Source organism: Protomyctophum bolini, assembly GCF_963924005.1.
Source record: "Protomyctophum bolini genome assembly, chromosome: 6".
NCBI lineage: Eukaryota > Metazoa > Chordata > Actinopteri > Myctophiformes > Myctophidae > Protomyctophum > Protomyctophum bolini.
Window position 1 is genome coordinate 25,184,405 of NC_137867.1, and position 25,748 is coordinate 25,210,152.

Consider the following 25,748-nt stretch of genomic DNA (forward strand, 5'->3'; position numbering starts at 1 on the left):
AATTACTGAGATCCGAATACTTGAATCCTGACTTTTGTTTACATTGTATCTTTGTTTTGTCTTAGCATAGACTGAAGACACTCCAAAATGATAATACATTTAGAATGGATCTGTTCGATTTAGTATTCCCGTTACTAAATTATACTATATAAATGTATATAGCATGCAAAACTTTTCGGGCTCACGGCATAGAAACAAAGATACCGTGTTACTAGAGTTTGTGCTGCACCGATCACCATGGACATCACAGGTAGAATTTGTGAGGATTAGACAGGGGTAATCCCTAACGCCTAACCAATGTCCACTGAGAGGATATCATTTGGAGATATGCGCTGGAACTGAAACTGTCAGTAAACTCCACATAACACCATCTTCTACACTGTCTGAGCTGTCCAGCAGCTTCCCTGCGTTGGTCCTGCTAGCTGAGACATTTCCTATTTTCCATGAAATAGTAGAAAATGTAAAACATTGAGAGGAAAAAGGGGGGAAAATGGAAGAAGTGGAACTGTCAAGTGCCCTTCAACCCACTCTCTGATCTCACACCTACTCATGCCCTCCTTCAGGCAGGTGCCCATGATGTCAGGCTCTGTCACTGACATCCATTCCAATAATCCTCACTGCTCTGTTGTCATGCCACCACCCGCCATTAAGCCATCGCATGTGTCCAATGTGCAGGCTGATCTGTGAGATCTGGCTCGGTCCCGGCCCCCGTGCCTTTATCACACCCCGACCTTAGTCTGACAGACAGGACTGATCCCCCCTGCAGCAGAACCCCCTCTGCCCCACCAGTAAAAGGACAGTGATGGCAAAAGGACCCCAGGGCCTCACTGAGGATGGACTCATGAATCAAACATGTGCCTGAAGCCTCCTTCTTATCACCGAGGTCAGCCCAGGCATTAATACGCCGCGTGGCTCGGGGGAGCTACCTACTGTGACCTCCCCCGGTTTCCCTGAACAGAAGGGCACAGTCCTCAGGAGCCGGCCCAGCAAGAGAGGGCCTCCCTCCGACACAGTCACTTCACATTACATCCACTCAGTGAGAGGATAGAGAGAGGGTTGGGAGAGGTTGAGAGAGAGAGAGAGAGAGAGAGAGAGAGAGAGAGAGAGAGAATAGATAAAGTGAGAGGGGGGAGAAACAAAAAATGAACAAAGCAGCAAAAGAAAGAGCAGACGAAAGAAAGAAAAACTATATTCCTGGGAGCAGTGCAGGGCAGGGGAGTAACACATGGGTAAAATCGACTGTGTACACAGACCCTTTCAAACACCACCAATCTTCATCGGCCAGACGGGGGGGTGATATATGTGACTGTCTGCCAGCGTAAATTAGGCAGTCCAGCCCGCTGTGTGGTAAAGCATGACGGGGCCGGACAGTGCACTAACTCAGGCGGCCCGGTGCCACGCACACCAGCTTCTCTCTGCTTTGCCGTGCCATAAATCACCGGCTGGGGGAAATGAATCGCTGTCCGTCCGCACTGGATGCACCAGCTGGCATCGCCATCACCTGACCAGCAGGAGCCCTATGCCGAGCATCCATGCCGACACTGGAGCGGCAGAAATCAAGAAAAATGAGGCATGGAGGCAGACAGAGCCATACCCCTGTGCTCTCTCATTAGTCTCCTCTGGGCTCCCTCCACACAGAGCTGCTCTGAAGTGAAAGGGCACACAAAATATATTTCAGAGTGTCACCTGAGGGGAGGGGGGGAAAACGGAGGAAATGATCACCCCCTGGTCTTCTCACACATCTATGTAGAAGTGAGCTGGCAGACAGCATTAGTGCTTCTGAAGCCAGAGCTCTCGGAGGCAGCAGGGGTGGGTGGGTGGTGGGGACAGGGAAAGAAATCGAGTCTTGTAGAGGGGACAGCTTTGTATTCAGTGTTATTTAATAGAGTTATTTTACTGAAAATAATGACTCAACCCAACTGGGGATTCCACTCTGCATTCAGATGCGGTTAACGAAAAAACATGTTGATGAATAGATTTTCACTTTTCAATATTGCTGAGTTGCCGGTGGAGAGCCCACTTATATGCTGACCGCTGCGATTATGAGAAACTGTGTGGGCGTCAAAACCGAGGCACTCATCAGGAAAATGGGTTGAAATTACATCAATACAGCCACACAGAATGTACGAGAAACCTGAAATAATATGTACTTCATCCCCTGCTTTGGACAGATGGCTGCTTGTTTATTGCCGACAGCCAAAAATTTGAATGCAAAATACTTTTGTCGTTGAAAATGTATTGAAGGATAGCCCCTTGAGATGAATCATATAGTTTTCAAGGGGGTCCAAGGGGATTTTATATTACATAGCATGCTCCATGTCGATAGATCTATTGCAGAAAGAACAACCTCAGGGGGCAGAGAAGGGAAATCATCATCGTAAATGGAGATGTTAGCACTAACAGTACATGAAAGTAGGGCAGAGTAAATGAGTGGATGCATGCTAGATTGGCATAAAATTAGAGACTGGTGGTGCAACAGTATGCTACTCTATATGATTGGCGAGGCCAATTTCCTGTGATCCCCCACAGCAGTTCTAGCCTAATTTCTTGGGTCCTGCAGCAGTCCCATGGAGCAGCCAGTCTATCACTGTCTCAGATATAGAGGATTAGCTCCTCTTTCCTGCTCAGATGAATTTGCCTGTCATGGCCTGGTGATGAATGGCAGGAAGGGCTGAGGAAATGTACTGTGGGCTCATTCAAGGTGGCAAGGTGAAGTCTGGCCTGGCAGCCTGCCTCCATCTTCCACCTCACTCTTCCACTCGCCACACCAATGCTTTGACCCTCCCCCCCCCTCCCCCATGGTCCTCCATGTGCACATCCACAAACCTGCTGCAGCCAGCTCCTCAGTTGGCCGGATGGTCAGCCGACATTAGACCACAGTATCGGTTTTGACAAGGTGTCTGATTCCATCATCATGTCTCAAGGTCCCTGGACATTCCAGTCTGTGCATACAGCTTCTCCTCCATCCGTATCAAAAGGATACGTTATGGAGGTCACACATAGCTAAAGCAGCTGCCCCAATTATCAGGGGACAAAATTACTAACCTGATTTTAAAGTACATTATATTGCAAGTCATTGCCGCTAAAAATCTGCATTTGTGGTAATCCGGACCGGACATTTAGGGCTTGGGTGAAAAGCCAATGCACACAGTGCAGGCCAACAGAAACAATACAAAATACACTAAACGCATACCACAACACAATATTAATCAGAATTATGGATCAAGGATTTGCATATATGTAAATGTAGTACACATTCATCAACAATACAATAGTGGAAATATTAATTATCAGTCAATACATTAGGCAGATAGCACTTCTCTGTTGCATAGAATGCATAGTGCATAGCATGATTCTGATGTGCAATGTAAATTCATTTAGAACAGCCCGTACTGGCCTTGCGGTCGAGGCACCTAAGTAAAGTAAAGCTGCAATGCCAATCCCGATGAACTATGTTGCGTGTCACTCCCGTCTCTCTGTCCCCATTTCATCCCCCATTTGATCTTCACACACACGCACGGTGCGTGCGTGCGTGTGTGTGTGTGTGTATATATATATCACTAGACCACAGGTTTACAAAGAGTGGAACAAAGGGGGACACCAGGAGAGGCAACTGGAAGGGAGAGGAAGATGAAAACACACAGACATGTGTGTGTACTGTGTATACTATAAATATGCAAAATGTCTAATAAAGCTACAAATGTGCATGTGTGTCACCAGTGTATTGTGAGAACCACCCGAAAGATTGCTTTCAAACATCCGAGGGATAGAGTCCAAAGAAAAGCACGCACATCCAAAAGATACAATTGGTATGCTGATTCTCACACACACACATTAGTGTGCATCACCCAAAACTATCTGGGGGTCCCTGGCAATGAAATGTTTGGGATCCCCGGACTTAGACAATGTTTTACAATCTCTTCACCAAGATATAAATTATTTTCCATGGAAACATCCTTGCTGCACCCTGTGCATAGCTATGGATGAGACTCAATAGCAACAAAAACAACTGCTCTCTAATTTCCTGTTCCCCTCTGCAGCTGTTACTGTTAGCTACCCCCCCCCCCCCCAACCCTCACCCCACCTCCTCCATTTCAGCTGTAATCATGTAGCCATGCAAATGCTGTGCTGAGAGTGGTTCAAGTTGCCCTCTCCGGTACATCATTCCCAGCTGTCTGAGGCTCTCTGAGCCCTTGAGTTGACCACCCAAGGGAGGAAGAAGAGGAAGTCATTACCGCTATAACAGTCAGCCACGGCCCTTGCACTGCCACACAGCCCCTCCAACTCATAAAGTCCTTGACGACTTCACTAAAACATCCAATTTCAGTCGGACCACATTTAAAACGGCAAATAGAAATCAATCAGCCCCACTCCCCCATCCCCACGCGCTCCCCATTGAATCTATCTGCTTATTTGGCTGACCGAAAATGGCACAGAAAAGGGGGATCTTTTTCCCAGGACACTGGTATCCTATCCACATCTCCGGGATATTCATAATTCATCATCTTCGATTCCTGACATCTGCCACTGATTGTGCCGGTGGGTTGGCTGGAATTAGCCACTCCTGGGAGTGGCATTAATGTGACGGTGGGCGTGCACAGCCGCACGCACGCACGCACGCACACACACACGCACACACACACACACACACACACACACACACACACACACACACACACACACACACACACACACACACACACACACACACACACACACACACACACACACACACACACACACACACACACACACACACACACACACACACACACACACACACACACACACACACACACACACACAAGGATGGGGTAGGGGTGTTCGTGGTGGGATTGCAGAGAGGGATTCGGGGGTTGAGCGGCAGGCGCCTTTCACACTCCTAATGTGTAATTAGGAACCATTTTGGAGCGCTGCCTTCCACCACTGAAATTAGCTGCCTTTTATTAATCAGGCAGACCGGCACAATGACATGCCGGGTCCCTCTATAATCTACACAAAATGTTGTTCTTAATTACAGAGGGGGAAAGGCAGCACAGAGAGGGGTTGGACCTTGTACGTGATTCCCCTGTGTTAAACTTCCTCTAACTGTAGAGCACAGAACATAAACCCAGCATCTACTATAGAATAGAATGACAGTACACATAAAAATAAAGAGTTACAATTTTGCCAATCTTCTTCACTCATCTGCTTAGTGGTGCAATTTACAGAACCTAATTATATGCTGTTCCTAGCATACAAAGAGTAAAACTCTCACATGCAATACACACACAGTCAATGAAGACATTTGCATTTGTTGAATGTCAGCTCCACTTGAATAAGAGATTAAAAACAATATTATGTGATTACAAGCACTGGTCCTTTTGAGAGTAAGTACTGTGACCCTGAACATGCTCATCAGTGCTGATGCCCTTATGACTAAAGGATTTGTGTATCCTCTGTGATTGTGAATTCGTTATTTGCGTAACACAATTGAAACTAATGGAGTGGACAGCAAAATACACTATCTGTATTCCAGATAATAAAGAGTTGCTACCTAATGAATATAACATGTGCAGATTTGGAAGTTTAATTAAAATGTATTCCATTAGCCTACTGAATACAAATTTCTTGGTAAAGAACAGTAATCAATAAACTAGTCCACCACTTATTGGGTGGATTTTTCACAAACATGGCACCATATATTCACCATTATATGGTGCCATGTTTGTGAAAAAGTTTACTACATCAAATTAACTTTTTGCCAGGTGCTGAAACACGATCTTAGTGGACACTTTTTCATGATTGGCTGCCTCTAAGCCAATGGGAGACTTACCCATAAAACCCACTGAACTCTGAACGCCGCAACGCGAAGCCCTATTGGATGCTGTTGTGTACGTGTAAATGTAAGCAGCACCAACAATGTCATTTATTTTATTATTTTTTCATTATTATTGATTTGGTTGATAACATTCGAAGCGGGTTATAACAGTATGTACTTACTACTTTCTAAATCAGTGGTAGGCCACCACTGAGGCTTTATGTAATATGTTGGGGCCAGAATAAAAAATGTAGTCTCCTGGCTTTCTGTCCCTCTTCCATCCACTGAGGCATTATTGTATTCAGAGGAGGACCCTCTGCAGTCTAGTATAATAGCCAATAATTTTTACCCCTTCTTTCTCCCAATTTAGTTATTCCAATACATTCCTCCCCACACATTCCTGGCCACTATTTGCTGCCAGTGAGGAGCCCCCTCGAGAGGACGTAGTGCCTCTGTCCTACACCTGCCGTTCATCATTCTCCCCAGCATATACAGTAGGAGCACAGTACGTGCAGCGACAAAGATCATTCACACCCCCTGGCTTCCCTCCCCCAAACACGGCCAATGGTGTTTGTTCATATAGACATTCGGCCAAACAGGATTTGAATATCCAAATCAGGATACACACGGATCTTCTTCCCAATTAATTTACAAATTTTTATTACTACGACTATGTCTCCCAGAAATTCTCTCTCATCTAGCCGTCATGATTTTGTTCACTAATCAAACAGATAATTGGACGAATGTGTAAAATTCCACAATATTGTACCACATTGTGTTTCTGGTATTTAACAAAGACCAATTATATATGAACAGTACCAGAGATGTGTTTATAAAAAAAATTATAGGAAACAACATGAAACATCTATTGACTAAAATTCTAGTTCTCAACTGAGTCCCAAACAACTGATTAGTCCGATAAAGATGATGCAGCACTAGTATTGTGCATTGGATAATAAAGACCACTTCCTTGTAAATGAAAGGCACTGCAGTGGGAGGATCACATCACAGGGTCATGATTTGCTGCAAGGCCATGTCTGTTTAAGCATTCAACAGACAGACTGTATCACTGCCAGTCAAACCCAGGACAAAAGCAGACTGAACCTCCCTGGTTCAGGCTATTGATGAGGGCCATTTAAATCATTGCAGATTTCCCTACATATTCTCAAATTAGTTTTAAATGCCCAGAAAAGAGTGAAGACATCTTGGTCACACTGAACAGGGCAGATATTGAAATAGTAATATGTTCAGAATCAGAATAAGCTTTATTTGTCACACCACATTACAAGTAAGGTGGGTGAAATACTTTGTTGTGCAGTTACGGGGGATAGAGACACAGCTGCAGCCATATTTCGGCGCTGCCCACAGCTTCCTTGCATCTCGAGAAGAAAAAAGAAAAGGTGGGGGGTAGGGGAGGGGGGTGGGGTTATATCTATTCTAGACAATAAGTTGGCTTTCAATGAACATACTGTCGGAATTCCTATTGATTAAGGTAAATAATGTTACAACTTCTAAATAGCCTATTGGCTGTTTCGAATAGCTGTCATGGCTAGGGCTAATTGTAGGTGGTAGTCTAGTCTAGTGAAGACACTCATTGAAAAGCAGCTAGAGATGCCAAGGGCAGTTATGCAAGGACAATGAGCATGAGTGAAACTGTCTGAGAGAAGTTTTCAAATGCACAGATAAGTGCAAACATTATAAAGCAATAATCTCACACCCGTGAATGAAACAGACACTTTTCACCCTTATTAAGGGACCAAGTAAAACGTCCCGCCAAAAATAGCAGTTCTGCATGAACCGTGCAGTCGGTTTTCGCAAAACGATAGCAATATGGTAGAGGGCCATGCCAAACGGTGACTATGAGAAGCCCACGGCCATTGGCCAAAGGGTGGCGCTATAGCACTCAATTGAAGCTCATGAACCGTATTACAGTCTGCAAAAAAATGTCGATACATATATGAGTCTCCTCATGACGAAGAACTTTCGTGCTCTAACTTTTGACCTCTGACCTTTAGATCACCCGCCATTTTGAATTATGTGAAAAACAGTTAATATCTATCTCCTCCCAAGATATTTGATCAAAATGCACGATAACTTCTACTTTGGGCCTATACGGACTTCTTCTGCTTCCTTCTTCTGATTCCTCTACAGGATCTCCTCACTGGTCGACAAAAACACCTTGAAGACCTTAACAGGAGCCCTTGTACAAGGTTTCTTTGACTATGCATCCACCTCCTGGTACCACAGCACCTCAAAGGCCCTTAAAACAAGGCTCCAGACCTCCCAAAACAAACTGGTCAGGCTCCTACTTGGCCTCACCCCCCGAACCCACCTCACCCCTGCCCACTTTGACAGGCTGGGATGGCTTAGGGTCGACGACAGAGTACAGCATCTTGCAATGGGTCTGGTCCACAAGATTAGATACACCACCAAGATACCCATGTACCTGTCTAAATACTTCCTTAATGTAAACGAAGTCCACACCCACAACACCAGAGGGAGTGCAACAAACCATGTACAACCCAGATTCGGCACAAACAAGGGACTAAATTATTTTCGCTCCTATGCGACCAAAATGTGGAACGCCCTACCAACAGTCATTAAGACATGTGAATCCCTTGGCTCCTTCAAAACTGCTCTCAAAGGGCACCTACGGATGGCTGCAATTCGAAACTGGCCTCTGTAAAAGCTGAATTTGTATCTGGATTGTACTATGTTTTTGTATGGACGTGGTGTTGGGTGCCTGCACATATGCACACATGGCATCAACGCATGGTGTTGTGTGCAGGCGCCCTACACTCTGTCTTTGTACTATGGATTGTACTATGTTTTTGTATGGACGTGGTGTTGGGTGCCTGCACATATGCACACATGGCATCAACGCATGGTGTTGTGTGCAGGCGCCCTACACTCTGTCTTTCGTTTTCTTTTCTTTTATCCCCCTGTTCCCCTCACTGTATATATACTTTTTTTCCCTTTTCGCTTCCTATATGATGAATTCCTGTTCTGTTCTTTAACTACATAGAAGTGTCTATTTGTTTGTCTCTAAATGTTTTGATGAATTGAACAATGTGGACCCTGTTGTAAACAAGTGTAAGGCTTAATTGGGTCGTCCACTCACAGTTAACAGTCTTTGTATTGAGTTTGTGCTTGAAATGTACTGTAATTCTGCAAACTGTTAATAAAGATTTCAATCAATCAAAAAATCTGCCCCTAATACATACAGTACTGTATGCAGTGTCATGCATATGCTTATGAGACTTTACAGTATGGTAGAGGGGCATGCCAAATAGCACTGAAACCAAACGTACTACAATTGGCCAAAGGGGGGCGCTATTAACCTGACTCTGCCAGATTGTGGCAGTATTGAGTTTACAAGTTCCCTCCTCCTGCCTGCATCTGGGCTCTCTCAAGCAGAAATGATGAACCCGGAAGCAGCGGGACAAAAATCTATAATAATTTCGAGTTGTAGTCTTATTAGGTTGAGTTTACATTTGCACTGTGGCACCGCTTCAATATGTCATAAGTCTCGCATTGATCCCGCCTCTAGCGGCCCCATACAGCCGCATATCGCTCCGGACTCACCCTTCTGGCAGAATGCAAATGTTGTCCAGCAGGGGGAGTGGTTACACCAGGCTAGGGCGCTATAGCAATCTTTTGAAAATGAAACCTTTGAACAGCCAAATATTCTGCATGAATATTTCAGCAACTTGTGTGAAACATTCTACATACAATCTATGGACCATTATCTGAAATCCCTGTTGAAGAGAAGTTTGTACGTGAAAACATGAACAAGGAACACACTGTAGTATTGGACAATGATCCCAAAAACCAGGACACACATACTTGTTATCAAAAACACTGAATGACATTGCTGTTTACAATGAAACAAGTGATAGTGTTCAGATAGTTCATTCATTAGAGCTCTTGCTTTTGGACCACAAAGTCATGGGTTCAAATCCGGGTACCGACAACTCAGCCTATGAGTCTTCAAGAACACAATTACATGGTCTTCTTTTTCTCAAGTTCAGTCTTCCATGTTTCTATGGCTTATTGTGCATATTGTTCTTATTGCTTATTGCCTTCCGGCTTGGTCCCGCCTTATCGTTGCTTGCAGCTATATTTTCCCTTTATGTTTGTCAATGTAATAAACTGAACTGCTAAGTAAAGCAACAATGAAGGAGTGTCAAGCTGAGAGTGCTGACAGGGAATAGTTGTACTGCCACATTCTATAGTGAAAACCACAAAATTCACCACACATAACCACAGTTATACTGTGTATTACTTTAAAAATATCCTAGTCTGGCCTGGGCCGTGGTCAAGCGGTTAAGGCACCTAGGCCCTGACGGCGTGTCGTGGGTTTGAGTCCTGATCCCGACGACCTTTGCCACATGTCACACCCCCCCCTCCTCAATCTCTCTCCCCATTTGCTGTCAAAACTACTGTAAATCTATCAATAAAAGGCAAAAATATATATATAAATATATATCCTAGTCTATTAAAATGCATATCTTGCAGCTTGTGGTGAAATTTCAGACTTGTCCCCACCGCCTAAGGAATGTACTGTACTACTGTAGTAGATGTAGCAGCAGCAGAAATAACGATAGTAGTAGCTGTCATGACATTAGTGAAAAACGTGTTGGCAGAATTATGAATAAGTGACTGAAGAAACTAGCGGCCAGTGGCAGCTTGAAAGTAGAGGCACAATGCACAGACAGTAAACTCAATCCCCAGGGAGCCATGCAGGGGTTTGGGGTATGCGTGTGTGTAGGTATGCGTGTGTGTGCGTGTGTGTGTGTGTGTGTGCATGTGTGTGTGTGTGTGTGTGTGTGTGTGTGTGTGGTCATGGTGGTGGGTTGTTGGACTATGCAGTCTTTCTGACCGCAAGTCACTGGGGACCAGACCGGAGGTGCCTGACGGTGCGCTGAAGCCTGAGTTTGACACCTGGGATGTCTGTCATGGCCACAGACACAGACTATGTGACACCTGACAGGACAGGAGTTGAGGCTGTGCCACAAAAAGTCAAGACCCAGGTGACAGCAAGAATGAGGGGCATGCAGCTGAACTCAATAATATGCCCTGCACACAGACATTCTAACCCATTTCTCGCCTTTTCCCTTTTCTTTCTCTCATGTATACATGCTGTTCCCTTTTACAATGGATCCAGTTCTGGACAAGTGTTAGCCCAGCCAATTAGTGTTTTCTAATGGGAAGGCATGTGTGTGGATTAATCAACACTGTGAGGCATGCGACAGGCAGAGAAGAGTGGAGGTGAAGGGCTGCAGTCCCAGAGAGCTTTACAAGGAACTCTGACAAACACACTCAGAGGATATATTTCCCAGTCTACATTGCTAAACTAAACTGATATCCAATTATGTTTCACACATCGACAGGCTAACGGAGCGGCTGTAAGCAGCAGGATTGCAGTCAGAATTGGCCAGGCGCGAGGCAGAGAAACTTGGGACCTTGAAGGAGATGTCACAAGGAGGCCGGAGTCAGTCGCTTGACTGAGCGATGGTCCACACGCTTGCCTGAAAGCATGACATTGCCGAAGGGGGAAAAACACCATTTTATCATTCAGTGCCATTCGCACCCTCTCTCCCTGTCAAACATGCCATATGTCCCCGTCACAGGTCGTCTTGCTGGCTTATCGAGTGTGACAGGGCTATTCACACACTGCTCCCAATCAGACACCATCTCCTGCAGAAAGAAAAAAAAACGCCACCATAGCACAGTGACAGGCTGTCAGGCAGAGGGCACTAACCTCCACAGGGCCTTGGCTGAGAGCCTGCCCATCTGGGGGAGGGGGCAAAGGCTAAGGGTTAGAATGGAAGATACAGAGCAGGCACACGTGCATGTGCCCGCCACATTCACATGTACTATACAGATCTGTACATGTACATGCAGGTGTCAACTACTATTTAGTGATTGAACGCAATGACTCACTGTGCCGCTTCTTTACAGTTTAAACTTTCACTTTTCAGTGTTTAGCAAATCAAGTCAGACAAAATAATAACAAATGTCATATAAACTTAACACTTAACACTTTATGAGCGAACACCCCCTTTTGTTGTCTATATATATATATGTGTATTATGTATTGTATGTGTAATGGAATGGTCTTAAGTGCCAGAACTTTCATGCAGGTGGTTATTGGACATTAACAGCCTAGAGTCTAAAGCCCCACTAGCAACGCCTAGAGGCCATGCTGCTCCTTACACCCAGCAGGAGCAAGGTGAATTTAGCGACCGACTATGGACCAAAGTGAACTGACCAACATAGCCAAGAGCCCCGCTCTCTCACTAGTGGGGCTTAAAATATTCACTGAAGGATTAACATCCTTCCAATATCCATCTATGTTTGAGATGTTGCCGCTTAGAAAACGGTTACGCAGTCTCAGAGCCACTGGCAACAGACTACTAAAAAGCTTCTTTCTGCATACTATCGGGCACATGAACAAACTGACAAGAACTAGAATGAACCAGGAAACGCTAACACCCCTAGCCTGCCCTTATGTAGCTTGCTGTAGGCCTGTGTTTTGTGTGATGTCCAGTCATTCTTTATCCCTGATTTTGTCTTGTTGGGTCTCCCTTGTAAAAGAGATGCTGAATCCCAATGGGACTTCCTGGTTAACTAAAGGAGAAACAAATATTTCATGCAAACATTTTCAAGTTTCCCTATAGAATGGACTTGACATTTAACTGGTTAACCAGTGGTCAACTTGTCAAACAAGCTATTTGCCTGACAGGAAATGAACGCAGTGCATGAACCTCACCTGGGAGTTTACACCACGACCTGACCATTCACCATTCTATTTTCCTAACCACTAGACCTGCATACAAGTCCTTTATGCTTTATGCCAATCTGTGGCTACAAGCTGAGGGAAATGGAGGTCATTGCAAGCTATCTAAGGGAGAGAAAAATCCAGAGTTTTGAAAAGAGCATTGCTTCTCCCTGTGCCTTTCTAATGTAGGCAAATGTTTACTTTGATACCGGAGGATCTCAGTGGTACTTGGCCACTCAGATCCAGACACAATAACACTGCAGATGCTGAATAAATTCACTAAGTGAGCAATCAGTGGAAAAGTGGGCTGAAAATTACACTTATTCCCCCGGTGATGATATGCATAGAGAAATAAATCAGAGAGCAAGAGAGGGTGCAGAAGAGCAGGGAGAGAAGCGGTATCACCTGATCTGTCATATCTTAAAAGCGGTGGGATGTGTCACCTCAAGTCTTCAGAAAGAGAGATAGAACCCTCCTGGCACATTTTTATATGAAAGGTTTCTGGGAAATGATTGCTAATCTATGCAAAGAAGCAATCAGTGACTCATTCATAATGCATGAGCAAAGAGATACCAATTTTGCAACGCTTTCAGATTATTAGATGTTATCGTGAATGCAGCAGATGAAATATGAACACTCCTACCTGTCCCATTGTAATTACATGAGTGCAGTGGTCTAAACATGCAGTAGTGGAGAGGAAAAGGTACAGAGATAGACAGAATAGCGGTTAGGTAGGACGGATAGACAGACAAACCAACATCCAACCAACCAACAGTTTTGTGTCATTATTTATCAACCTAAAAGCTATGGTTTTAAGTACAACTGGGTGACACTTTAATGGCCCGTCAATCACACTTTGACATGTGATAACATTCTTCCTCTGAGTCTCTGATGCCTGATTTATACTTTGTGGTGTGGCATGGCGCACCTAAAACAGCCAAACTACAAGCTCACAGCTTGTTGCATTGTGACACGTTCTGAGCTTGTAGATCTGCCATTTTCTGTGTGTGACACACAACCAAGTAAATAAGGCTTGAGAACATTGAATTCTTGGCTTCCAACTCCGGGAAATGAGAGCCTATTTCTGTTTCAGAGCTTATATGAACATTAGATGAGTTGTATTTCAAATTAATGCAAATTATATATATATATTTGTTCTTTATGCCAAATGTAACTAAATATGGTAACACACTATGGTTTGTAGTAGTGTGACTAAAGAATGAATATTCATTTTTGGATTACTGGCTTGAGATTACTAAATGCAACGAATTATAAATGTGTTTCTAATAGAAGACTCGTAGCTACATCCAGAACAGGGGGGGGGGGGCAGACTCTTGTAAACTGTAATCTCTGACTCAGAGAATTTGGTTAGCAAAGCAGAAACGAGTTGCTCCAGAAAGGGATTGAACTTTAGACCTCCTGGATACGTGTGTGTGTGTGTGTGTGTGTGTGTGTGTGTGTGTGTGTTTAAGCACAGCCTATCATTAACTGGCCTTGAGCCTTCCCATCTGAGGGACAGACGAGGAATAAAGTGCTTCCTCTTCCTTCTTTTTTTTTAAGCGCACAAGAAGACAGATTTTTTACATTTCAATGTCAACGTGTCTGGATTGCACCTGGAAACCCTGTGAAAAGCGCTGACAGATTTCATGCTTTTACATTCCGAGCAACTTCGGCATAAGGGATTTGCTCTTAAAACGGAGCAGAGCAAGGATGAAGGGTGGTATAAAAATCAATGAGGCTTTTCAAAGGCAAGAAGAAAACCAGGGCCTTAGCCTGCAATTAAACAAGAGAGCTCCCGGCACTAAGGGATGACATACTGCCGTGCAGGTGCCCTCTACTTCACTGAATCAATTACACGATCGATACAATGACATGATACAATTCCACGATGGAAAATGGGATGTGAACTACAGTCACGCTACTGGTGTAATGTGTTTCAAAGCTCTATGTTTACAATAACACTGGTGCATAAGGTCTGGACACCATGGACCAGTTTGACAGACATGAATCATGAGTAGTCCCCCTAGAGCGAAAATATCCTATTAATTCAGTCAGTCAAATCAGCTGAGCCAACATGGCCGACATCTATTCCAACTGATTGTTAATATATAAGGGTGTGCCCCATTCTTTCTCAGCATTAGAAAAAGTCTGCACGTCTACAAAGTGGTGGGGTTAAAAAAACAGGGTGATGTTTCAGCTCTGAGTTCTATGACAGATTCCTCTACATCCCGCTGCCTTAATGGGGTCAGCAGACCCCTGTTACCAACACTGCCAGCCACCCCCTACTTACCTAAAGGGCATACTCCCCCCAGGAGGGTCACACAGCCCATCATCACTGAGAGTTGCAAGCTAGACCCAGCAGGGGCTCCAGAGGTTGATATTGCCCTTGTCAATGGCTGTCTGGGGCCTTGAACAGACTATAGGAGTGTAGGTTCATTGTCCCTGTGACACAGAGCTTCCCCATGGAGCACATTTCCCTTTAATCATGTCAACATACCTCTTCGCCGAGACATGCATCTCAATGCATTGTATGCATGACACACAGCCAACTGAATGCACATGAATACATTTTTACACAGAGACAGCATATAGGCCACGCATTGTAATGCCCAGACTTAACTAAAAGAATCACACTTGTGTGAAGTGAGTGGGGCCTTTTATTATGACATCACACAAAAACGTCACGTGACTTCATTTGCCATCGACTTGGCCTGAAAGTTTGTACGGAACAAAATGTCAAAAGAAAGTCCATAGACTTGGCCACACACATGACATGAGGGCAGGACACACAAAGACAGATGTACCTAGCGTCCCTCAAAAATAGGCCGGGTGGGATCATAGGGTGAAACCCTGTTAATAATGCTTATTAACAGCAGAGTGATATGGTCAGTCAGGGCTAATTCTGTGGTCAAAGTGAATGGCTCCTGACATTTCATTACAAAATGAATTACACAGGGCGACCCTTGTGTAAAACTGTTAGGGCACATACCACATGGACTCTAATGCCTGAGAATGAGTCCCCGGTTCGATTCCTGACCAGCCGATCTATCTGCTGTATGTCACTCCCACTCTCTCTTGGTCTCTACAGTCTACACTCTACACGGTCGAAAGCTGAAAGAAACAACCCCCAAAAAGAATTAGGATGATTCATCCAGACAAAACAAAAGCGTGCACAGCACACACCCACAAAACGATAAATGATTTGTAAGTCTTCCCTCCCTCCTGGGGACAACTCTTTGAGGTTTGCATACTGTTTTCATTTCATCTCTCCAGTTCTGACATTCTCTCTCTATCCTTGACCCCCTTTCCTCGCTCCCTCTGTTATCTGAAATAATGTCAGGGCCTCCTTAGAATCTATTCATCAGAGCAGAAAGAAGCTGGCGCTGACATTGATAAAAAAAAATACCATCTGTGCCTTGCAGGGGTAAAAGGGAGCGAGAGAGAATGAGAGGGAAAAGAAAGAGAGGGGCTTCAAATGAAACTAGCGCTGCCGTCTCCCTAGCTCTTGTCCCCACCCCCCACACCCACCCCTCGTCAATGCCATTTCAATTGAAAAGCGCAGTGGTAATTAAATTCCAGCAGGGGTTAGGGGCAACTGTGCCGTGCACTGACAGGGGGCTGCCCTGACATGAAGATGACACAATTCAGGAGGACAGAGGGGGCACCAGGCGGAAAGGCAGGCAGGGTGACAAATGTCCGTTTATTCACACAGTGCCAGAGTCGCACTGCTCAATCTTCATGTAAAAGAAATGTGTATGTGTGTGTGTGTGTATATATATATATATATATATATATATATATATATACATACACACACACACACACACACACACACACACACACACACACACACACATACACATTTATTTTACATGAAGATTGAGCAGTGCGACGAATGGAAATTCAAAACTCATAAATCCCAAAATGACCTTTTTCCTAAATCAGGGCTATTCTACAGTAAGTTGATATTCTGCTTCCACAGCAGTCGCAGAATATTTTGTCATGATTAGAGGGATGAGACAAAAAGTCTGTGTGTGTGTGTGTGCGTCAGTCAGCACAAATGTAAGAGTGACTCACAAAAGGACGCTGGTTGCTGTTGATCCACAATAAAGTGGAGGTAATCCTGAGGATCCAGAGAATCCACAGATGCCCGCCCACACACACACACACACATGTGCGCTTCTTTATCAAATCAAAAACGAATACAAATGTACATCATGTAATTATGAAGTGAAACCTGGCAAGATTTGCAAAAAACAGACATTGGACATGCAATATTACTATACCCCACTGTTACATATTTGATTTAGACTTTAATGAATAAATGTTGAGTTATAGCTAGATTTTAGCTTTTTTTCTTAGAAGCAGCCAACAGGCGTCTTGTAAATAATTTATATGGGAGACTTTCACATCAAATGCATTTGATCACATTGTATTACTTTATCTCCTGATCAACGATACATTCTCAGAAACATTAGGCAGGAATTTTAAATAACCACTTTCCCTTTTAATTCTTATGAGATCTTCTTTTTACCCATTTGAATTCAAAGACCAGTGCATATTATAAAATAACTAATAGAATTATATAGAACTGACTGATTGGTCAACTTAAGAAAGGTTGTTTCTATAGTGTAAAAAGATTACAATGAATTAATTAATTAAATAAAATATTTTAGGACTTAATTAACACAATCATCAATCGACCTCTCTCATTCTAGCCTCTAGCTAGAAATAAGTCATTTTTGTAACTTTGATGCCATCTACTGGACAGAGAGCCAAAGCAATCACTCCAGCACATAAAATAACATCCTTTTCATTCCACGATTCCCAGTATTGAAGGATAGCTAGTCCACAAAATGAAAACATCAGGTTGTATCCATTATGATTTGAACCATCAGATTAGATCTTAACTACAACATTCTAATACTGCAGCAATAATCACCTGGCAGACAAAATAATTGATATAATTACAAGTTGCATGATTCATTTCAGCTACCTGTGGAAGCTGTGTGTATCTCAAATAGGTCTTGATGCATTATTAATAAAAGGTCCATAGTCCATTATGTTCGGTTGCTCAGCTGTAGCCAGTTGTGGGCGCTCAGTCAGTAAAGGTTTAAAACTTCCAAAATCTCCTCCTTCACAGAATGAGGAGAATGCTGCTGAACACCAGGGCCACCAATACTCGTTTCCCAGCAGTCAAAGCCAAAGCTTTGCAGGTCCTGTATAGTGTTCTGGATAACTAAGCAATCCGTCTCTACAAATTAAAAAAGTCATGTCAAGTCAGGGTATAATTGTACATGCAAGTGAAAAAGGGATCACATTACTCATGTCAAGCTAGAAGCTAATAGGACTTGCTACAACTGCTGTGGAATTAAAGACTGCAATTCAGAGCAAGTGACTGGAAGCTTTGCAGAGGTGGTTCGCAGCCAGGTGTGACAATGTGAGCTCTGCTGTGAGACGTGAACCTGCAAAGCCCCTCTAGCTAACAGCAGAAGGGCACTCGGCAGGAGGTGCCACAACTGGAGCCAAACAAATATCCTGATCTCTCAACTCAGTAATCCTTAAGATGTATACAAATACGGGGTGTGCTATGAATTCTTTCCTGCCAGAGGTCTGGTAGTCCCCTGCTGAGACATAATAAGGTAGCAAGATAAAGATTTTAGCACTTAACCTGGACACGGTAGACACCGCTGCAGAGCTGTGCTAGTACACAGTAAAATCCTCCCCATTTATTTAACGCTAAGGGTCCATTTAGTTACATGTGTGTTACTCTGAGTTACAAATGGCCCTTGAGGATTTTACTAAAAATAGATCATGTTGAAAATGTAAGACTAGCATATATATATCACCTCACTTAGGCCCTCATTTATCAACGCGGTTTACGCCCAAATTTGGGCATACGCCGCGTTGATAAATGAGGGCCTTTGTGTCTACTTCCTTAAAGATGGAGTGCCGTGATTTTTTCCGACCCTAAAACATGATCATCAGGTATTAATATTATATAAGGAGGAATTTTTTTCTCCAAAAAAGTCTACAGTATTTGTTAAAATGATGTGCATGGAGGTGTGACTTTGTAGTCCAGGAAGGAAGTGAGACCACATTTTAATGACAGGTTTTTGGTCATAAACATATCGTCATGACAAAAACATCTAAAAAGCCATATTACACACATAAACACCCCAGGAAAGTGTTCATTGTGTCCTAAACATCATTAAAATAAGCTCTGGTTGCAAAAGGGGAGAAGTGGGCCTTTATGTATGCCTGGTTTGCCTGGTGGGTGGTGATACACCTTAACTGAAGTCACACAAGTATGATAAAGGGGGAGGGGTTAGGGGAGGCGATATATTGTGATGTCACTATATTACTGTTTTTTTCATTGGCACGTTTGACTGTCAAGGTTTCAGCCTAAACTAGCTAAACAACTGAAACTAGTTTGTTGACAATAGTTGCAATAGACAGAGATACAAGCAACATGTGCTAACAAAGAACATGATTCAGGTGCTATTTAGGGGGATTTAATACAACCGTTTTCAGGAAATGTAAAAATATAACCTGTGTTCCAGTGGATCCAATGTAGATATTATTTTGTCACAATCTCTTGTTTACATAAGTGAATTGCTGCCATGTCAGGAAAATGTAATTTATTTAGATCACAAAACGTGAAATGGTTCTTGTTATAACAAGAAACGTGTCATGTTATAACAAGATATTTTATTAAAATGTGAAAGGCTATAACATGATGCACTTGTTATAACAAGTTATGATAGTTATCACGTTTTAACATGATACGTTATCACATCATAACCTGAAACATTTAATGTTTTACAAGATGTGTTATCATGAGGTTTCTGCTTCATATAAAAGTGAAAAGTAAGTTGCAAGTAAGGTACATTACCAGGTCTTAGGAGGGTTATGCCACACCCCCCTCCTCCAGCACCTGTCAGCTTACTGTGAAGTCCTCTGGCCAGAGTGACACTGCATAGTGTGTCCAGGGCAGTGTGTCCAACACCCATCACATTCAGATGGTGCTGGTTAATGTCGATAAGCTCCTAAACACAGAATTTGACATTACAGAAATTGCAGTTAGTACCTGTGGCTCCATGGGGGTTGAAATAAATTGCTTGGATATAAAATATGAAATGCACATTGAAGTTGAAGACAGTTATCTAAAAAATATCTTACCAATTATGGATTCTTATTTTAATTACTGTTATTTAATATAACATATTGGTTCACCACCAAATGATCTTGGCAATACTGTCAACATGCTCTGTACCTCTAGAACATTGTAGTGTTCTCCTGTGATGGGTTCACTGGTCATGTCTGAGAGGGTTTTCTCACAAGTGCAGGAAATAGCATCCACTGACTCAAGCACAGGGTACATGATAGAAGGAAACTACAAGGAAGGAAAAGGGGGGAAATATTGTTTATTAACAACTTGTCATCCTTAATAATTTGGGCATGTCATTGTAAGTGAAAAGGCTTTTCAAAAATGCCGATCTACAAGGTATTGTGTGCAAGTGAACTGTATGCACCGAGCAAACCATGTGTGTGTATAGATTGTTAAAAAGTGACTACACAAGTGCTTTTAAATGTTGTGATCACAGCACTGACGCCACACCATTAAAGCTCATCTGCACCTCAAGCGGAAATACACACACCTGCTGGTGTCACCACGGCAACAGCACACAGGGGTGCTGTCCTAGAGTTTAATTTAAATGTTTTATGAAGGCATTCTGCATCAGGCACTAGAATGACTGTGATGCTAACACACTGGAGATTATACTAATTACAGTGTTGGGAAGTAATACACAGAGGATGAAGTAACCATTTTATACCTTGTTCATTTTGTCCTTCACCCCAGCAACAAGTACCTTGGTGCTACGTGGGACTTTCGTGTTTGTGAGGAGGATTCTCAACAATGGCACTCTAGAAATAAGTGTACATACAGATTATTGAGCTCACAGCAGAGTAATATTTACCAAGCTGCTGCTTTGTTAATGCAATACATAAATGTGATCTCCACTACATCTTAATTGTTTTAATTGTGCTCATTATTTAAATTGCAAAAGAATAATAGTACCTGCTCAGCGGTATAATCTTCCCAGACAAGAATCTCAGCATGCCACCTACATGAAGGGAAGTGAATATTAGAACTGTATAATAATATAATATATTAATACGATCGCATTACTGCCTGAGTACACAAAGTGTCTGTGGAGATGTAAAGAAGTCAAGATAAGGCAATTTGTGTGCGCGTGTGTGTTTGTAGACAAACTTCTAACTTTTAAAATGCTTTACATGAGGCTTGAAAACACATTTGAGGAATAACCCATCAAATAAATGTGAAACTTACTGTAGTGCAATTAGTGTTTTTTATGTCTCCAAAGCACATATTTGCAGAACAGAGCTTATAACAGTCACATATATATTAATTCTCACCAAACGTGGCAAAACGCTGTTCAGGCGTCTGCCATGAAAATAGTCTCAATTGCATACATGTGGCAGTTGGGGCTTTACACTACAGCATAAATGGCCGTAACTCAGTGACCATTACTCTGATCAGTGCAATATAGCAAATCTAGTAATAACATATTTAAAAAGCCAAAACGATTCCGTACTTACCCCATGTGCCTACAGCATTGTCCACCCCTGAAGGATTACCATGAATGATCATCTCTCCCTGAAATGCCCAACTGTTGATTAGCTCCATATGCTCCTGACTCCACCTAGATTTACACAAAGTGCATAAATAAAGCACAGAAAACATATAACACCCATAATACAGTGAATCTCATATCCATTGTGTCTTAATATATCTCAGTCTCAAACCAAATTATGTGCAAAATTAAGTATGAATATGTGTGTGAATGTGTTGTTTTAATAAGAAGCTTTTCTATGCACAGTGCTCAGTATTTCCTGCAGGAAAAAGCTTTGGCATGGTGCTGGGCACCTGAACATTGATTAATTAATTAATTTGATTAATAAATTAAGATTAATTTGTATTATTGCTCTTGTATTGCTATTGGAGACACTGGGGAGACACTGGGGAGGCACTGCATGGGGAGGCACTGGGGGACACTGGAGAGACACTGGGGAGACACTGGGGGGACACTAGGGAAGCACTGGGGGGGACACTGGGGAGGCACTGGGGAGAAACTGCAGCCACTGGGGAGACACTGGGGAGACACTGGGGAGGCACTGGTGGGACACTGGGGAGGCACTCAGGGGGACACTGGGGAGGCACTGGGCAGACATTGGGGAGGCACTTGGCGGACACTGGGGAGGCACTGGGCAGACACTGGGGTGGCACTGAAGGAGGCACTGGGGAGGTACTGGACATTTCATATCACACACACCATGATTCACTAGCCCCCTAAAAAAAAAAGCTAAGCATGGCACGGCAACAAAACCCTGGTGCTTACTCAAAGCGCTTACAAATGTCCATTCATTCATACATTGGGAGGTGAAGCGGCGAACAGTCAACGCCAGTGTCCTCACGGACTCAGGAGCAGGAGCTAATTGGGGTTCAATGTCTTGCCCAAGGACACTTCGACTTGTGGACAGGAGGAGCCAGGATTCGACCCACGGATCATTGAACAACCTGCTCTACCTCCTGAGCCACAGCCACCCCACACAAGTTTTAATGATGCCCCATTAAGAGCATATACGTATTCTGTACATAAATTGATTCATACATTGCACATGATAGAGAATGGGTCTCAATTGACCATATCACATCACACAGCAGCCATTTTGCTTTACGTTACAGTCGGGTATCATGCTCGCCTCGGTATGACATGAGAGCAAAATTGTCTGAGTGCGAATATGGTCCTACAATGACATTACCTGGCGGTGATGTCCCAGTCTTTGAGAGGAGTGGGAATGGCTCCACTGGCAGAGAGCAGAGCAGCTGCGAGGCACACAGAGAATGCAGCACTTGACCCAAGTCCTGCTCCAGTTGGCAACTCTGACCAAACAGTCACGGTCAAACTGGGCAAATCTCTTAAAAAACAAATACATTTTTTATGATTTTTAGCAAATAAGTGTATTTAGTGAATGTAATGTTGTAGTCAATGATTTGTAGTCATCAGGCAGGAAACCACAAGGCGGAATCAGAAGTACTCAAAATACTTCCTGCAATCATAATTTTAGGGCCTACCCAATAAAATCATTGATGCAGCGTAGTTTTGCTGATTTTTTTAATATAAATGTGACTGTACTTACCAGAGACTATTTAGCGTCTGTATACCTTTGTTGTCCCACAGGGAAATTAAATTTGATTGCGTAGGCCCTAAAATTACAATCGTGGGGACTTTTGTGGGGAGTTATTATTATTATTATGAATTATTTGGATTCCGCCTTGTGATTTCCTGCCAGATGACTACAAATCATTGATGATGTATTTTACCATCCGCTCCAGACCGGTTCACACGGCGATTTTGGAACACAGACCAGGCTTTCCTCCGAGATGGAAAGCCTGGTGATGCGAGGTTAGACAAAGGGCATACAAAAATTGTACGGTTTTGTACCATATTATCATGAGAATTAGTGAGAACCAATTATATGAATATAGGTTGGAGAAAAAAAAGAGTACCTTTGTTACAATGGCTTAATTGGGAAATGTAGCTCAAAACCTTATTTCCTTCACCATGTCAGAATTAACATGGTAGGAGCAAAGCAAGTGTATAATATAGTTGCATATTATGCAACAGAAACTTTCTTAAAAGTCAATGTTGTATGTCAGGGAAGCTGTTTTGGCCAGACAGGGATACTCTAAACTAATTGTCCGGCTTCTCTCCCAGGGGACAAACACATCCAGACTTGTTAAAGGCTGCAGTGTGGCCTAGTGCCAGACTCTCATTAGTGGCCATCCTGTCAGAACCCATCACCTCTCTCAGACACGGCAGCACTGTGTCAGGACTGATTAAACCTACCAACAACCTGCAGCTGTAATACGCCTGACGGCCGAGCTACACCAGCCTTTTTACGCACGTTTACGCGCACACGCGAGCCCCGCATACGAGCACTTAAAATAGGACTGGACCCACTTGTGCGTGTGCGCGTATTTGCGTAAACATGCGCTGAAAAGCCTGGTGTAGCTTGGCCGTGAGCATCTTCCCTGTTCCAGATGCTGAAGTCTCATAGTGTCATTGGCCCGGTTTCCCAAAGGACACCTCTGGTATGGTGTTGAACATGCTCAGTTGCCCTCTAGGCCGCACATGAAGCCTGTGTGCGGCCTAATTGCCGACATAGTGTTTCATTGGCTGCATGGCAGCCAATGAAACACTATGTCCTTTGTTCCAACCTCCCGTTAGTCCGGCCCATTACTAACACTATACCAAATCCTAACCCTAACCTCAGTCTTAACCGGCCACGTAGGTCGCTAACCCTAACCTCAGTCTTAACCCGGCCACGTAGGTCGGACTAACGGGATGTCAGACTTATGGGCAGTCCCCAAGAATGACATGGCTAAAAATGTTATTCCGTAATTGAACTATAATTGACATCATTTACCATCCATTATAATGCAAAACAAACGTCACATTTCAAGCATTACTCTTAAATATTAAGAGTTTTTTAAGTATTTTAAATTTTAAATAAATAAACATAAAAGGCATGTGTACAGACAGACAGATGGAACAAGATCAGAGTTAAATACATGAATTATGGACATCAAAATCTTTTCTCCAAAATATCAGAATTGGTATCGGCATTGAAGAATCCATACAGAGAGTTAAAGTAAGGTAATACAACTATGATGTTTTAGTTAGCTGCTCACCCTGATCCAAACAGAGAGAGGTACATGTAGAGGAATGATAAGGTGGCCATGGTGCGAGTATCCAGGTTCCCATTAGTAACACCAATAAATTCACGAAGTCTCTTGATAAGTTCAGCATCCAGCTGTTTTACCTCCTTCGTCTTAGCTATAAGAAGAATGTCAACACAAAACAATGAGCAACTCATTTGTAACACCAATGGCATGCAGACATGTCTGTCACCTATGTTTTATGTAGACCGATTTGTAAACTGCATTAGAAAACATATTTGACAGCTTTTAGAGCGAACGTGTGAAACCACTTGTTCAAATGCCTTTCATTTGGCCTGTAGACTTAGGACACTAATTATGGTCTAAATGCCAAAGCAATTTGTACAACACAGGGTGTAGAAATATAATCTACTTTACCAATTAGCAATTAAATGGGTCATAGTGATTTGTGTATTATCACATGTATGAGTCTGAATATCAATGAATATAAAAAAGTGATAAACAATCAGTTAAATAAATGATATCTTCAACAATTCACACACACACACACACACACACACACACACACACACACACACACACACATCCCCATTAAAATCCTTACCACAAGAGTCATGAAGAAGCTGCTTCAGCTCGGACAGATCCCAGGAGATGAATGTGTCAATATTTGGAAGATTGATACCAACTTTCCCTGTAGAGCTGGGCTTCATCCATAAATATGTTCTCAGGTTCAAACTCACTGCCAGAGCCACCTATTATGGAGTATTGATTGAGAGTATTATTGATTAAAAAAACAGCAATGCAGTTAACTACCAGGTCATGAAATACATTTGGAAAACATCTTAATAGACTTACAGTACAACTGTACAAGTACTCTCACAAAGTCTGTTCTGAGTATGTGTGTATGCAGATGTTGCAGAACTTCTGCAACATCTTTGTTGAGCATTCACTCAAGTCATCATCGATACGCATGAGCTGGTGATAATTATGGATCCGATTCCTGACCAACAGTAAATACTGGAAACTAACCTTTCCATGAACAACTGCATGTTCTCCATGAAGGATAGCTTTTCCTGGAGCAGACACGATGCATTCTTTGACCTGCATCTGTTTAAAGGGTAGTTAGTCAGCGGATTCTATTTAACTAACGTTAATCCTAAAAGACAGCAAGCTATCATTAGCACGTGTGCCCAAGATATGTCTTCTTCTCGTAGACCCGCCGTGTGTTCAGATTCAGAATGGCTCACAGCCTCACAGCGACAAACTGTTAATAATCACAGCAGCTCTTCTATGGTCCAAGAAAGTACCGTATTAAAGTCGATCTAAAAGTTACACCTAAAATAAGCCTCCATCCCCTATGCTCCATCCAGTGGCAGTACAATGTGACACTGTGA

General features: G+C 43.0%; 1 protein-coding gene across 4 annotated transcripts in view; it reads right to left on the bottom strand.

Annotated features, from left to right (window-relative positions):
• Nucleotides 1–25,731, bottom strand: part of mvk (mevalonate kinase) — a 54,921-nt gene extending 29,190 nt beyond the window's left edge. The window contains exons 1-10 of one of the 4 annotated variants that reach the window (XM_080765597.1): nt 25,384–25,731; nt 24,959–25,106; nt 24,367–24,511; nt 22,434–22,589; nt 21,210–21,313; nt 20,668–20,713; nt 20,423–20,513; nt 19,861–19,980; nt 19,480–19,633; nt 16,477–17,838 (exon numbers count right to left, since the gene is read on the bottom strand). In XM_080765597.1, coding sequence (XP_080621723.1) covers nt 17,687–17,838; nt 19,480–19,633; nt 19,861–19,980; nt 20,423–20,513; nt 20,668–20,713; nt 21,210–21,313; nt 22,434–22,589; nt 24,367–24,511; nt 24,959–25,106; nt 25,384–25,461 — 1,194 coding nt within the window. In that variant the 5' untranslated portion in view covers nt 25,462–25,731 and the 3' untranslated portion in view covers nt 16,477–17,686. Of the gene's footprint in view, nt 1–16,476; nt 18,212–19,479; nt 19,634–19,860; nt 19,981–20,422; nt 20,514–20,667; nt 20,714–21,209; nt 21,314–22,433; nt 22,590–24,366; nt 24,512–24,958; nt 25,107–25,383 lie in introns of those variants that run through there. The other 3 variants (XM_080765599.1, XM_080765598.1, XM_080765600.1) reach the window with 3 other exon arrangements.
• Between the last annotated feature and the right edge of the window lie 17 nt (nt 25,732–25,748).